This window comes from Symphalangus syndactylus, chromosome 21 (assembly GCF_028878055.3).
Source record: "Symphalangus syndactylus isolate Jambi chromosome 21, NHGRI_mSymSyn1-v2.1_pri, whole genome shotgun sequence".
Taxonomy (NCBI): domain Eukaryota; kingdom Metazoa; phylum Chordata; class Mammalia; order Primates; family Hylobatidae; genus Symphalangus; species Symphalangus syndactylus.
In genome coordinates this window covers 51321325-51337460 of record NC_072443.2, presented here as the reverse complement: position 1 = coordinate 51337460, position 16136 = coordinate 51321325, and the positions used below count along the sequence as shown (strand labels likewise).

At 49.2% G+C, this 16136-nt stretch overlaps 1 protein-coding gene across 9 annotated transcripts in view; it reads left to right on the top strand.

The window, feature by feature from the left end:
* The first annotated feature begins 1254 nt into the window (after positions 1 to 1254).
* Positions 1255 to 16136, top strand: part of MGLL (monoglyceride lipase) — a 134317-nt gene continuing 119435 nt past the window's right edge. For 5 of the 9 annotated variants that reach the window (XM_055259763.2, XM_063630229.1, XM_055259759.2 and 2 more), the window contains exons 1-3: positions 1615 to 1720; positions 2093 to 2138; positions 2607 to 2751. In XM_055259763.2, the coding sequence (XP_055115738.1) occupies positions 1667 to 1720; positions 2093 to 2138; positions 2607 to 2751 (245 nt within the window). In that variant the 5' untranslated portion in view covers positions 1615 to 1666. Of the gene's footprint in view, positions 1367 to 1614; positions 1721 to 2092; positions 2139 to 2606; positions 2752 to 16136 lie in introns of those variants that run through there. The other 4 variants (XM_055259765.2, XM_055259760.2, XM_055259764.2 and 1 more) reach the window with 2 other exon arrangements.

Below are 16136 nucleotides of genomic sequence, written 5' to 3'. Positions count from 1 at the left end.
CTCCTTGGACACACACAGTGTGACGCTGAGACGCAGTTCTCAATACTGCTATGGTGTAGAATTTTTTGCGGAGAAGGAAAGACAGGAAGGCCTCTTGAGGTCAGTGTGAGTCAGGAACACTCCACTAAGGCATAGGTATATCACTCACAGGTTGAAGGTAGGTAGACTGAGGCTCAAAGAGCAGGCGGAGGAGCTAATGTTCAACCCAGGTGGTCTGGAGTCTCAGTCCAGTGGCCTTACCCTCCACAGTCACGTTGCTAGTTATACTGGACAGAGCTCAGACTGTGCCCTGGCCTGTGTAGATGCACCAGAGGTTTTATTTGCAGGTCACAGCCGCTGGGAACCCGAGAGTTGCTGGGGATTGCCAGGAAGGGACAAGGCATTTGTAGGCATGCACCATCTGCTTTTACACTACCCTAGAGTCAGGTGGACCCCCTCCAGCAATTTTTTTTCCCCGAGATGGAGTCTCACTCTGTCACCCAGGCTGGAGTGCAATGGTGTGGTCTCGGCTCACTGCAACCTCTGCCTCCCGGGTTCAAGCGATTCTCCTGAGTAGCTGGGACTACAGGCGCATGCCACCACGACCGGCTAATTCCCCCTCCAGCATTGTATGTGTCTGACTGCATGAAGTGTGAGTGTGTCTGTGTGCGACTGTGTGCGTATGATGTGAGTGTGTCTATGTGTGGGCCAGGTGTATACTCTGCATATGTCTGCACATCTGTGTCTCTATGGGTTGCCTGTGCCTATGTCTCTGCTTGTGTGTGTGCATGCATATGTGGTCTGTGTGTGTCTGTATGCATGTGGTATCTCTGGGATGTGTGTCTGTATGTCCCTGCATGCAGTGTAGTGACTTTGGGAGTGCACATGTGTACACGTGTGGTGAGTGTGCGGCCCTGCGTGAGTTGTCTGTGTATATGTGGTGCCTGTGGGTCTGTGTGCGCGCGTGTGCCCGTGGGTGTGCTGTGTCCTCCCGCGCTGAGGATCCCATGAACCCAGCTCAGTTCAGGCCTCCCTGACAGTCCTCGGGTGGCCACCCCGGGGCGCGGCTGTCCACGAGGCGGAGAGGAGAGGAGTGCGTGGCTGGGTCGGCGGGCGGCGCCCCCGCTCCTCCCCGCGGGCCGGGCACACGTGGGCCCCGGGCGCCGCCTCCCCGCGCCGCCCGCCGCCAGCCGCCCGCCGGGTCCCTCGCGTCCCCACCCACCTCGGGCCGCCCCCGCCGCCGAGCCGGCCCGGGGATAAAGTGGCGGTGCAGACGCCGCACCCTGTCGCCGCCAAGCCGGTCGCGCGCAGCTCGTCCCGGCCCTGGCTCGCCGCAAACGAGGATCCGCTGCTCTCGGGGAACGCGACAGCGGCTCTCGTGGCTCCGGTAACTGCCTCCTGACCCCCGCCCCAGCCCGCCAGTGCCGCCGTCAGGGGTGGGGAGCCGCAGTGGGGTCCCGGACACGCCCGGCGTGGGCTCCCGCTACCCATGTGTGCATGTGTGTGTGCACGGTGTGTGTGCGCGCGTGTCCGAGTGTGCGCGCGTGTGTGTGCGCGCGCGCCCTCCCTGCTCCTCCGCACCAGCCCCCAAACCAACTTGTCCCCATCAACTCCATCTTTCTAGTCCTCACCTTCCCCGGTGCAGACACCCGGAGAAGCCCACCCGGTTTTCCCAGCGGCATTTCCAATGACAGCTTCGGTGCTACGTGTCCTGTGCTGTCGGAGACGCGCAGGAAGCAAAGTTTGTGAGAAGCCTTGGGGCGACTTTGCCTTGGGCACCCGCATTTGTGCGTCTGCGAGGTGCCTCGGTGTGCGCGGAGCTAGTTTCCCAGTTTCCCGGGCCCCTCCCTTCTCCGAGCCCCTCCAGCGATTTGTTTAGGAAAAGTGATGACATGAACTAGTAGTGGAGAATCGCAGCGCCGCTCCCCGCCCTGGGGAGGGAGGGGAGCCCTGGAGAGCCTGCCGGTGGGAGCTGGAAGCAGGCTCCGGGCTGAGCGCCCCAGCCCGAAAGGCAGGGTCTGGGTGCGGGAAGAGGGCTCGGAGCTGCCTTCCTCCTGCCTTGGGGCCGCCCAGATGAGGGAACAGCCCGATTTGCCTGGTTCTGATTCTCCAGGCTGTCGTGGTTGTGGAATGCAAACGCCAGCACATAATGGAAACAGGTTTGTCATGTATCCTTGGAATTTCAGATGGGAGGAATAATCTGAGTATCATCCACCTCATTATTGTGCCCACTTGAAACTGTTCCTTGGAGATTTTAAGATAGATGGGTCTTCTTGCAGCTGGGTCTTTGTACCCATAGAGCTGACTATAATTTCCACTTGATGACAGCTAAAATAGTCTTTAAGATGAAGTTTCCTGAAATGATTTAAAATAAACACAGATGGGAAAGGGGAAAAGCTGTAATGAGGCACTTAAAAAATAAAGTGAGCATTTTCTTAAGAACAAATGGGATCTTTCAGTCTTGGAGAGGTTTGCAAGAAATGTATGTATGTTTTAAACGTTTGAAACGGAGGGGTTTTTAAAACTGCTTTTAAAAAACTTACTGACTCTGAACTAGGCTTTTCTCTCCTATCCATACATGTTCTTGAGATATTTCTGACTTTGGAATATGTCACTTTTCCTTCTAGGACCTGAAGACCCTTCCAGAATGCCAGAGGAAAGTTCCCCCAGGCGGACCCCGCAGAGCATTCCCTACCAGGACCTTCCTCACCTGGTCAATGCAGACGGACAGTACCTCTTCTGCAGGTACTGGAAACCCACAGGCACACCCAAGTAAGTCTTCCCCAGAGAGTCACCCCAGGTGACAGGGGAGCATGGCCTCTGCTTCTCCTCTGGTCGTTATCATGTGCCATCTGGGGCGGGGCCGCTTTCTCTATGACCTACTTCCCCTGCCGTTTTAATGTTAGGCTGAGCAATGTTAACAAAGCTAAAATGTATACTTTATAATTTTTAAATTAAGAAGCAGGAATTCTTTTTTCATTGTAACAACTCAGATATGGATCCTACCTTATGGCAATTTTCAAAAATTCCACATGACTTGATTTTCTGTACTGGAGTTGATTTCCTGTTGTACAGGCATTCATTTAAAATCAAACCCAACAATTAAAGAAAATCCCCTAGATGGATGAGAAACCCGAAGTAATATATATATCTTCACCTTTGCTGTCTTTTCCTGCTTGTTTCTGAGCTTCCGAAGATGGCATACATGTGTCACCAGGAAGAAAGGGGCCTGGGTATTTCCTTCTGATTCCTTGCCAGCTCAATTACTTTGTACATTTTCCATCAAGGATTTGTCTTGCTATTAGAAGCAGGCATTGGGACTACACACAAGACAGCTGGTCTCCTGCTGCTGCTCCCTCCTCTTGGATGAAGCAGGAAAACCCTGCTTGTTTGTGTTATTTGGAAAAAGAATTTATTTGTGGTAACCAATTGGCCTGGTGACAAGAACATTTCCTGTTCCAGGGACATTTTACCTGTTTCGCAGGCCTCTTGTCTCCTAGGGATCATTGTGTGGTTGGATTATGTCTCTCTTTGTGCTCCAGTAATCACCCAACCCACATACAGGTGTAAAATTTCTTCTCCGTCTTCATCAAGGTATCTATGATCCAGAGAGCTGCAAGTTAAAAACACAGAGATATGGACTTTTAAAACCCGGCATAGAGTCATAGCTTCAGGGCAGCTATACAGACTGGCTATGGTTTCTCTCTAGTGTTTTCAGTTGGGTAACGTGCTAAGAAGAGTTCCTACCAGTTCTGGTAATACATTTCTTAAAGAATGTGTCTGTACGTGCATATGCATTAGAGGAAGTGGGGGGTTGTCGAGCATTATGATGCTAATTAATCATTAATTCTCCACTCTGACTTAACGGGCTGTAGAATTGCTCAATCTTGGATTAATTTCTAACAGGTTAGTGGTTTGTGGTAATTTGATCAATATACAGAAAGAGGACAAATAATTGAAAATAGAAGTTTTTAATGTCTGAGTCTCAGACTTGGGGGGCTTTGTTGGTTAAGTAGTGAGGTTGTTCTAGTTCGAAGTCAACAAAAATAAAGAGGTTCTGCTGTCCTGGCACAGGGGGAGGGTGGTGGGTGAGTCGGTTAGAAATGGTCAGGTTGGTTGCCCTGCCCTCCCTTCGCCTGCGGGTGGTTTTCACAATCTCTGTGCTGAAGTTGCATTGCAGGGAGCCCTCTCTGCTCCGTTGCTTTTGCTCTAGTTGGAGATGATAACTCAACTTCTTAATTTAAACTGAGCTGCCTCTTGGATGTCAGCGTCCGCCTTGTGGTGGGTGCTGATGGGCTTAAGAACAGTGGTGGATGGTTGAGGCAGTTCGGCCCCAGAATTTGGAAGAAACCTATGGGTCTAGAAAAGGTTAAGGGAAAAAAATATTGAGGGCAGGAGCACTGAAATAGAAAGGGCAACAGAACCATGAGCGTGTAGGAACACTTTCCATAGTGTTAGCCTCAGTTTACCAAAGAGGAAGGGGCTGGCCAAGGTCCTACCTACCTGCCCTGCCTTGCCTCCAGCCCCTGGAGATGATGCAGAGATCCTGGAGGCCCTTTGCTATGACTCATGTTAACCCTGTGCTTGCTGGATCTTGGGGCGGTCTTGGGGTTCCTAGGGTGGCGGCTCAGGGCAGAGGTTTGTGCCAGCCAGCATGAAACACCTCTGTATCATCATAACCGAGACCAGCTGCTCAGCATACCTGCCCGCCCTCTTGCATGATCTGGGAGACCCACGTAGCATCATTATAATAAGTATTATTATTATTGCCTGCACAGAATCATTCACTCTGCTTTTAGGAAGAGGGAGGGGACCTCAAGTCACCAGGGCTTCAGTCTTTCCCCCCAGTCTCTTTACCCCTCTTCAGCAAAACCAGGGCCTGGCTTTGTGCAATCCTGCCTCCTCCCAGTTAGGAAGAAAGAAGGGAGGAAAAGCAAGGGGCAAAAAAAGAGAAGAGTGAACCCTCCCCCACTACTCTACCAACTGTGGGCAAAGCCTGGGTTAAGAGCACCTCATCTCCAGCCCCGCCTCTGCTATCTTTCTCATAGAGGCCCTCGGGACCTCAGAAGCCACCCCGGGGGCCTGTGGATAGCTGATTAAGCAGGAGGATCTGTGCCAGCCTCAGTTAGTCAGTACTGGTTTGGGTGGATTTTCTGGCCAACCAGTTACCTCCAGCTCCTGGAGCCTGCCATGAGCACCTACAGGGACATATTGCCCTCAGAGGACCTGCTGGGTTCCAAGACTGGCTCTGCAGGTGGCTTGGAGCAACACTAAGCCACAGGTGTCAGCCGCTGCACTGGGAACCTGGCTTAACCGGCTTTATGGAAGCAAATTCTGTTGTATAAACACCAGCCTCCTCGGACTGGACCCTGAGAAAGAGAAAGCATGTCTCGGGTTAGCCTTTACCGTCAGCGCTGTTTTTAACGTAGCAGGCCAGAGTCTCCGTATTTCATCAACAGGAATCAGAGCTTAAACCTCCATTTGGCAGTGCCAAGGCAAATTCATGCTATAGTATTTACGGTAATAACAAATCTTACACTTAAGGCATGGCAGAATTACCTCATATTAATTGAGTGCCAAGTATGTTCTAGGGTCTGGACTAGATTCTGTGCACACATGATCTCATTTTACCTTCACATCAGTCTGTGAGACAAGTACTATTATTCTTACTATTCCCATTTTACAGATGAGGAAACAGAGGTCCAATGTTACAAAGTATCTTTCTCCAAATGACCCTGCTAGCAGTAGTGGGATTTGGTCCACAATCTTCTGACGTGGACCAAATCCAATTGTTCTCCTTACACCACCAAGCAGGACAGATTTTGTCTTTATAGGTAGTGTTTTCCTGATAAATTCTTACATTTTGGGTTAGGGTAAATATCATTTCCTAGGGTAAAGAGGAAGAGAATAATTAATTCTCCCTAATAATTTGCTCATAATATATTAAAGGTGAGAAATGAGCTGGGTTCAGTGGTACACATCTGTAGCCCCAGAAACTCAGGAGACAGAGGCAGGAAATGCCTTGAGACCAGGAGTTTGAGACTAGCCTGGGCAACATGTTGAAATTCTGTCTCTTAAAAAAAAAAAATAGATTAGAGATAGGTATCCATTCTGAAAACAACAATAACAAAAAACAGAATTTATGCCCTTGGCTGACTGGCTGCCTTATCCAATTCAGCATGCTGGAATTTAAAAATATTGGCTGGGTGCAGTGGCTCACTCCTATAATCCCAACACATCAGGAGGCTGAGGCGGGTGGATCACCTGAGGCCAAGAGTTTGAGACCAGCCCGGCCAAAAGTGGTGAAACTCCCTCTCTACTAAAAATACAAAAAATTACCCAGGTGTGGTGGCAGACGCCTGTAGCCCCGGCTACTCGGGAGGCTGAGGCAGGAGAATTGCTTTAACCCAGGAGGCAGAGGTTGCAGTGAGCGGAGATCGCGCCACTGCACTCCAGCCTGGGTGACAGAGCAAGACTCCATCTCAAAAAAAAAGGGGGGGTGGATACTGGATCATGAGCAAATGTCCACTGATGCTATCAGCAGGGTGATGGAGACCGGCCCATGGATGGGGGCAAGGTTCTTTGTGGGCTCTTGAGCTAGGAAGTCACAGTTGCTCTTGTGCCCCTTTGAGAAATGTTTAGCACCTTTGTATTCAGCCCACCAAGTGGCTCTCAGTCCATAGAAAGGCTGCCTGGAAGTTAACTGTGAGAATTCCTTACCCATGAGCTCAGGTGAGGGAAGGGGTGCGGTCTAAAAACACTGTGCAATTTGATGACTTAGACTCCAAAAATATCCTCATTTGACACTGTATGACCAGGAAGGCTGGAGAGCAGGCTGTAATTATATGATTATACAACTCTGACCCCTGCCAGGCAGTGAGTTCAAGGCATGGAGCAGACCATATTTGCTGTTCATCTGCAAGGCCCGGCATAAAGGAGGTGCTGAGTAGAGGGTTACCGAGTGGACACATCTCACTCTCATCTTTCCTCAGCGCTAGTCCACCCATCGGCTTGTGCCACTTGGCCTTCCCGGCAGCCCCTCAACTCTGGAGAGCTGGCCCACTTTCTTTTCTGTAGCTTCTGTTACGATGATAACAACTGGTGTATTGAAGGAACTGGCTTAGAGTGTGATTGTCCCTCCCTCGCTGATGTCCCAAGACACACCCCTGGGAGGCCAGCCCTCCCCACTTCCTCCAGAGCCCTGCCCTCGCACCTCCAGTAAGTGCCTCCTCCTTTAAATCTCTGTTTAGCATTTTGTTCCAAATTCCCCTGCATTTATGGAGACCTCCTGGAACATAAGCCCTTTCTCCGAACCTTACTGGCCTTGCCTTCTAGTCCTTTCTTGCCTCAGACCTCAGTCACATGGCTTTTCCCTCCAGGAACTTTGTAGCCACCCCCTCACCATGGCTTCCTCCTCTCCCACCTGGCCAGCTCCACCGGTCTGAGCTGCCTCGGGGCCAGGGTGCAGCCTGCATGGTTTTCAGGATTTTCCTGTTGGTGACATGGAGCTAGGTGCTGCAAGGGGAACACAGGCAGTGGTTGGACTCGCAAGGGAGATTTGGCATTGTTTCTGGAACCTGCCCAAGTCCTCAGAACTGTAGCTGCTTTCAGTGGATCTAGAACCAGTAAGACAGGGCTCCTCCCTCCTGCAGTTCCTTCTCTTGCTCCCAGGAGTGGGGCTCAGTGATGGTCCCCATCACAGCCCTTCCGTTCTAGGCCCATGTTGATCCCTTTCTCCATGAAGCCTTCACTCCCTGTGTGTGTCTACGGCAATGGGCAGTGCCATCCTCGGGCACTTCCCCCACCTATGCCAGTTTACCTGGAGGAGAGGCCATGCCCTGAAGCCTGGGTAGATTTAAGTGATAGAGAATATCCCCCCTTCTTGCGTCCTTGTAATATCCTCCTCACATCAGCCCCCAGCCAGACACGGGTGTGGCACCTGTGGCTCTGGGAAATAATGGTGCCTCCCAGCCATCTGGATCCATCCAGAGGTGAAGAATTTTCACCATCTGCTTGGACATAATTCCATCCCCATGGCCTTCCGGAGACTTTGTCCTCAAAGGTGGGACTAGCTTTTCCTTCCCCGCCCTTAGGTTTTCTAATCAGGTTGTCAGCCGGCTGTTTAGTGCTTTCTTTCCCCCACCCCCTGCTTTGGGTGTTCGTTCAGTGTCCCAGGAAACCTTCTGCAGGTCCTGTTTTTCATCTTTGAGTGTAGAAGGGAGTGTGAATTTCCATCTCCCCAGGACGTAGCTGCTGAACCCTGTAGCCCTTCTGAACTCACGCCACCTGCGACCAGGTGTTCCCGCATCACCAACCAGCTGGTTTAGCACAGATGCTCCCTGGGGTCAGCTAAATCACACAGCTTATTGTCCCTTCAAGTGGCCATTTTGAACCCCACTCTATTAGTCTCTGCAGGGGTGAGGACGGCCTGGCTCCTGCTCAGCGCCCCTCGCATGCAGCTCTGTGGCTCCCCCATACGGCTCCTTGCTCTCCTCTCCCAGGATCCAAAGCAGCGATTCATTCAGCAAATACTTCCTTATTGACCTCTACATGGTTCTTGGGTGCCAGGGTGGGGAAAGGGTGGCAAAGATCATGCATCTGATGAAGGGGTGGGGATGGACCAACACACGGATAATTATAATATGATGCAGCCAGGACCTAGAGTCAGGGCTGCTGCTATGCCACTCAGAGCCTTTGTGCAAATCAGACAGAGGTGCCCACTGGGCAGAGGCTGCCCCATGAGTTGGTGGGCAGAGCGTGGGCTGGGTCGCAGCTCCTACTTGCCCTTCTGTCCCGTGTCCTGGATGGTGTTGCTCCCTTGGAAAGGGCACGTGGGGGAGAGGACCCAAACACAAAAGCATGAGCCAAATGGTGGGTGTAGGGGCCCCAGCTTTGTATCTCAAATAACCAGCCAGATGGAGAGTTTCGTAGTAATCTAGGCGCAAGGCGAAGAAGGCTGAGTCATGGCAAAGACGTAGCACCGCGTGGTAGCAGGAGATGGAGAGATGAACATGGACTGTGCCTGAGGATGCATGGGCAGCAGAGGGAGAAGGAGGGTGACTCTCAGGTGTCTCTAGAGTGATGGCAGAAGGAGCTGGTGTTATTGAGGGTGTGGGAACATGGGATTCTCCTTCACAGCACACACCTTTAATGTATTCTCTACTTGGAACACGATGGGGCTGCTGTGTGGCGAGGAGGATGCATGGGATCATCGCAGGCTGCGGGTCATTTGTTGACACAGCCCTGGGATAAGCCAGGAGGGAAGTGAGGAGAAGGAGCAGTGGCCAACGAACTGATTACATTTCAGACGTCACCAATACAATATCAATCAATATGAATCACGAGTGACTCTGCTGAAGGTTAGGAAGGAATCAGCTTACACCCTCTCCCCACAAGGAGGGAAAAAAAGTGAAGCACCTTTGACTTATGTCTGTTGTTCCATAAAATTTACTCTTAAACTCTGAGAAAATGGGCCCTACCATGCATCTTCTAGCAATGACATTATTTTTAGTCAGATCATTGCATTTTAGTAGCACCTGTATGTTATTTTGTCCATTTTAAGAATTTCCAGAAGTTTCTTTTTCTTGTATGAAGTTGTTATTTCTCCTTCTGATGCTTCTGCCTTTGTGATAGCATAGCAAATTGTTTTATTTTTAAACAGGGCGTTTCTTCTGGGCTTTTTAAAAATACTCTTCAAATAGCAAAGATCTTTTGATGGCAAGAGGCAAGGCCGGCTGCTATTCTTGCAGTTGAGTTTTCCAACAGCTTCTTTAAGGGATAATTTCTTCCAGTTGCTGTAAGAATGTTCTGCTGATACAAATCTGGCTTTATTTTGCAGTAGAGTCGAAGAAAAAAATAGCAGAATAAGCTGCTTCCTGAATAGCAACCTTTGTTCACCATTGTCTATTTATTGGCACCTTTTAGGTTTAGATCTTAATCCCAGATGCACTTTGTCCATGAATGCAAACCAAACTATTGGTCATTGTATACACGGAGGAAATGGTCTTTACTGGTGCAAATTTTTACAGCTGAGATGACAAGATGACCCTTGTCCCATATTGCAGGGTCATCCAAGGTTCTTGTTGGTAGGAGGTTCTTTTCATTTCACACAGCCTTGTTCATTAGGGGATGGGGGTGGGGATGCTGCGGTGGTCAGCGCGTGAAATGGGGTGACATTGTTCTCTGTGTGTTTGAGGGCTATAAGAAGAGCTGTGTGTTGTGTGTTCCTACACTTGCAGCTGCCCCAAGTTGACCTTTGTGTCCGTCTGCTAGCATGCCTCTCTCCTGGGCTAATGCTGACCATTTATTCCCATGCTTGATGTTCCACAAAGTCTCTTGTATATGGTGATGAGACGGTATGCCTCACCTTCCCCCCAAAAGATTCAAACAACATGTTTCTCAGGGAGTCATAGCTCTAGCAACATTCTGAAGGGAGGAAGGGAGAGAGGGAGGGAGGCAGGGAGGAAAGGAAGGAAGGAAGGAAGGAAGGAAGGAAGGAAGGAAGGAAGGAAGGAAGGAGAGAAGAAAGGAAGAAGAGAAGAGGGGAAGGGGAAAAATAAGGAGGAGGAAGGATAGAGGAGAGAAAGAAGAGTGGGAAAACAACAGACTGAGCACTAAGGTATCTTTAGAGATCATCAGCTGTCCCTGACCTTGGGGACTTACAGGAGGTTCATGGATAGTTTTTGGGGGTTAAAGTCTGGGGCTTTTGACATCAAAGGAGTATATACACTTTTCTAGGAAAGGAAGATGCATCATAGGCTCCACTAGACTCTCAAAATGGGGGTCAATGGCCCCGGAGTTCTGTGCCACCCTTGTCATTTCACAGATGGAAAGACTGAGGCCCAGGGGGTGACAGGTATTTCTCAGGCTGCCACAGGGCTGGCTCAGGGCTGCAGGGCAGCCTCCTGATCACACATTGCTTCTGCTTCGGGCTTTTCCTCCAGAAGTTTCCCCTGTGCCTTCTTCTGATCAATTTAAACTACAAGTTATCCCTCCCCAGCAAATGTCCAGTTTGGAGCAGGGCTTGGAGAGGTACCAGCCCCCTGTCTCCCATGGGAAGCCATTTGGCCAGCCTCCATTTTGCTGGGTCTGTTGACAGTGGTTAGAAGTATGTGGGCACCTAAGTGATGCCCGCCGAGGCTGCTAATAAGTGCAGATGGACCTCAGAAGAGATGACCAGAGACCTACTTAGAGCAGCCAGAAGATAGATGGGAGGAGGGGAGAAACTGTGGGAGGAACAGGAGCCCAGGAGGCCTCTGGGAGAACAAGAGTCAGAAGAAAGTGGCAGACTCTTATGAGGGGGCCCCAAACAGAAAGGAGGGAAGCAGGGGAGAAAAGAATGAAAAGGGGAAGAGATGGAAGGGCACAAAAAAACTGCACAGGCGGCCACATACAGCCTCTAGTTAATGTCTCCTTGTCAAGGCATGTCAATTTTCCCAGGTCATTGACAGTCTACTGGATTAGAGATTAAAAACCTTTAGTTAGGAAATTGCTGCCTTTGGACATTTTAGAAGTTCCCCTCTGTTTATCCTCTTCTGTCAATCTTGAAGAGACGTGTTTCAGGGAAACATAGCCTCTCTGAACAGCAAAAACCAATGGTGCGTGCAGAAGAGCGGAGGTCCTGGGACAGGACTGCCAGGATCACACCCTGGTCGACACCAGCCAGGTATGGGCCTCCAGAGACGCTACTGACCCATCACTGCAGCAATTTTCTCATCTTTAAAATGAGGACTAAGCACTTTTCCCACATGGCTGGTGCAGGTGAGAGAGAAATGTGGGCTCCCTGAGGGTTCAACGTGAACTCTCCTGATTCCTTTGTCCACTTCGTCTCCCTGCACCATCATTCGGAGGACTCTGCGGACCTGTGCCAGGCTTGTCAATTGCCCACCGTTACCCCTTACTTCCCTCCACCCTCATGGCAAGCGCCAGTCACAGAGGACCTAGTATGAAAGCAATCATGCTTTTGACAGATTCCAGCCTGACTGCTGCCCTCACCACACCAGGCCACAGGCTTTCCCCAGGGCTCAGGTTACTCACCTGTTTTTTTCTTAACTTTTTTGTTTCTTCAAATGAAACTCAGTTCCATGTCAAGGAGATTTCAGGCTCCCTGATAAACTTCTGCAGTTGCTGGGTGCTTCTTTTAAAAGTAAATAAAACAAGAAAGCCACAAGGAAGCTGACCTTTGGTGTGAAATTCTTTTTGAGATAACACATAATAAGGGTAGTTCAACACTTTTCTTTTATGTGGAGCTCAGTACAGGATTTGTGGCATAACTCTTGACTGGAAGGAGAACCAAACAACCCTTAGCTATTATAACTGGAAGTCAACTTAAATAAGCCTTCCTTAGAGCATCCAGTCAATTTACAGTGGTCCATGTCTTAAGGTATTCCAGTCTTTGGCATATGTTTTTCCTTTGGTCCTGATTACGTTATCATGGTTGGTGGAAATGTTTATGCTGCAGAGAGTGAGACTGTTACTACAAGGGCCATATGCTAGATCTAGAATGGGCAGGATAGTCTGGGGTATGTTAGGAATCTATTGCTGTTACTCAGCCCATGATTCTGTGGGTTGGCGATTAGTGCTAGGCTCAGCTGGATGGGTCTTCTGTTGCTCCCAGCTGGGCTCCTGCATGTATCTATGGTCAGTTGTGGATCAGCAGGCACTGGCAGGCCAGCTAGAGGCTTGCCACTCTTGGATGGCTTTACCACGTCTGGTGTTGGCAGGCTGTTGGTAGGATCACCTCAGTTCTTGTCCATGTGGTTTATCATGCTTTCTCAGACTGGTCTGGATCTGTTCTTAAGGTGGCAGTTTTTCAAGAACAATGAGAACAGATGCCAGTAAGCAAGTGCTTTTGAAGTCTCTCCTGTATCACTTTTTTGAATGTTCCACTGGCCAAAGCACATCAGGAGGCCAGCCCAGAGGCAGTATGTGAAGGCATGTCCAAGGAGCAAGGATGGAAGAGAGAATATTTTGTGGTCATTTTTGAAATCTATTGCATGGAGGAAAATATATTTGTATTAAGAGTTGGGACCAGGGTTGAAGTCTTATTACTACCTCTACCTCTGAGTAACTTTAGACAAGGTACCATCTCTAGACTCTCCAGCAAGTTCCCAGAAGTTTTTTCTTTTGCTATAACTCTGGGATAGTTTGCATCTTGCAAGAATAGAACAACCTATGATCTTCTCCAGGGCAGAATTCATGTTAACTTTTTTCTATCTTCTCCAACACACGCCTCTTGTAGAGTTTCATACCTGGCACAAAATAAGGGATCAAAACATGTTTGTTGCATGGATGATTCAACTTCCTCATACTTACAGTGAGATGACTGAGAGAGGATGATTCCTGAAGTCCCTACTGCCACAGTTTTGCAGGAAAAGAATATAAGCATTTCTGTTGAGTATGGCTTCAAGGCATTAACCCTTTGTGCAGGAAAGGAGCACCTAAATCCAGAAGTATCACTGAAGGAGTTAGTGACACCTAGAAGAAGAATATTCCCTGCAGGTTACCCCTTGAGATACTGGATGGCTATACTTTCACCAGTTTGGTTAGCTTTGCTGTAAAACTCTGTGTGAAACGCATCTACGAGTGGGAGTTACAGCATGGCAGGTGTTTTCCATTTTAGCACAGAAGTTGCTGTGGATGTCAGAATCTGGAGGGTTTGCTTCCTTTTTTGATTGGGTGGGGGAATGGTTCAACAGGTATTAACTGAGCTCCAAATGTAAACTCAGTACTGTGCTGAACAGCAATGGAGGGTCCACAAACAGCATGGAGACGTGGCCCCTTTCACTTCTGACCTCTCCATGGCACTAGCTCTTGCTGAACACCTCGTGTATGCCAGGTCTCATTCTAGTTTGGAGATAAAGAAATGAAGTTGCCCTGCTCCTGCCTTTGAAGGCATCTCCATGCATTTGTCAGGGAGGCAGTGCCATACACCATGGTTGTTGTCTTGTGAAGGCTGTGGATTCTGTGTTGAGATTTCAGAGAGACGTTTGGTGACTTTTAGCTGGATCTTGAAGGTAGAAAGGGACATTCTGGGCCGAAGGGAATCACACTCTCACAGGCATGGAAGTGAGAGAGGATACAGTGTGCTCTGAAAATAACAAGGATTATTTGGAAACTGGAGTCCGAAGTGCATGGCAGAATATAAGTTTGGAATGGCTGGCTCGGGAGCCTGGATTGGAATGGCTGCTGTCTAGTCTGCTAGGACCACTATAACAAAATACCACAGACTAGGGGTCTTCAACAACAGAAATTAATTTTCTTGCAGTTTTGGAGCCTGGAAGTCCAAGATCAAGGTGTCAACAGGGTTGATTTCTCCTGAAGCCTCTCTCTTTGGCTCACAGATACCAACCCTCTTTGTGTGTCCTCATGTGGCCTTTCCTTTATGCACTCAGTTCAGTTGGCAGTGGCCATTTTGACTTGCTAAGGAATTTGGGCTTCATTGTATAGGCTGTGCTGGGAACCATGACAGAGTCAGGGGCCACGTGGGTTGGTAATTGTTTAAAGTCTAGTCCATTCAGAGCAACTGAGAAATTCCTGCAAAGGTTTTATGTGGCTAAATGTCTAGAATTGAATAAGGATCTCACCTTTTCAATCTGTACTTCTCTGTGGTTCCATGGTGGATGCCCCAGCCTGCATGAAGTTGCTGTTGGTTTATCCTTTGCCTTGATGTCTTTTGTCCAAGACCATCTAGTCTCAGCAAGCCCCACAGGCCACCTGGCTCAAGGGCAAAGCCAGCACATCATGGGAGCGTGCCAGGAATGAACTCTGTCATTACAGAGTAAGGGTACCGTGTAGAGAACTGTGGCCATCCTCACTTCTTTCTTGCTGATTTTTATCCTCAGGGATATCACTCATGATTAGTCTTTTTTTTTTTTTTTATTGTTGTTTTAAAAGACAGGGCTTTGCTCTGTCACCCAGGCTAGAGTGTGTTGGCTCAATCATAGCTCACTGCAGTCTCCAACTCCTGGGCTCAGGTGATCATCCCACCTCAGCCTCCTGAGTACCTGGGACTACAGGCACTTGCCACCATACTCAGATAATTTTTAAAGTTTTTGCAGACACAGGATCTCACTATGTTGCCCAGGCATGTCACAAATTCCCGGCCTCAAATGATCCTCTCTCCTCAGCCTCCCAAAGTGCTGGTATTCCAGGTGTGAGCCACCACACCTGGCCTCATGATTGATCTTAATCAGACATGGCTCTCCCATTCTCCTCTCCTAGTGGCATTGCAGCTAGGGCTGGCTATAGGACTTGGTGATGGCTAATGAGACACAGACGAAGTTTCTGGAGGATTTTAGCTCCATGATAAAAGGCAAGAGAGAGCAAGATGAGAAGATCGATCTCTCTCTCTGCCCCAATTCCCCTCACTCCCTATTCTGCCTTTGTGGGCATAATGCAGCTGCAGTAGCCATCTTGTAGTCTTGAGATGGCAAGGCTAACATGCTAACAGAGAGTGATGGAGAAAGCTGGGAAAATCTGGGTCCTTGATGGAACAGCTGAGCCAACCTCAGATCTGCCTATAAATATACCTTGATTGATAGGGCAAAAATCCACACCAGTGTGTCTCAACCACCAGGTGTGTCCTGATTCTTTCAGCCAGATGCATCCAAATGATGGAAGATCCAAATGGTGGTGAGTGTTTGGGCTGCTGATGCTTGAACTGAGTCTAAAAATGGCCCAAGACTGATATGGAGGAGCATGAATGAGAAGGAGGAAAGGAATCCTAGGCACATGTCCAGACTAAGTAGAGGCATTGGAGGCAGGAATGAGCAGGAGAAGAGAGGCTGATGTTGGAGAATAGTGGGAGATGAGCTTGGAGCCTGAGTAGGCATTGGTTGGTTGCCTATCCAGTATCCATTTCCTTCTTCCACCCACAGTGCCTTAAATTTAAGAGGCATCTCTTCTCTACTTTCAGCCCATGTGTTTCTGATGGTGTTGACTCCACCCTGGTGAGAGGTTGATCATGTGACAAGTTTAGCCTATCATCATTTTACATTCTCCCCAGCTACAGTGATTGGTTCAGGGATGGGCAAGTACCCAATGCAAGTCATGATCAATAAGACTTCCCCTAGGACTTTTGGGAAGGAAACTGTCACTTTTCTCCTCTGAAGTTGACTCTAGAAGCATGAACCCTGGGCACTCTGGCAACCATTTTG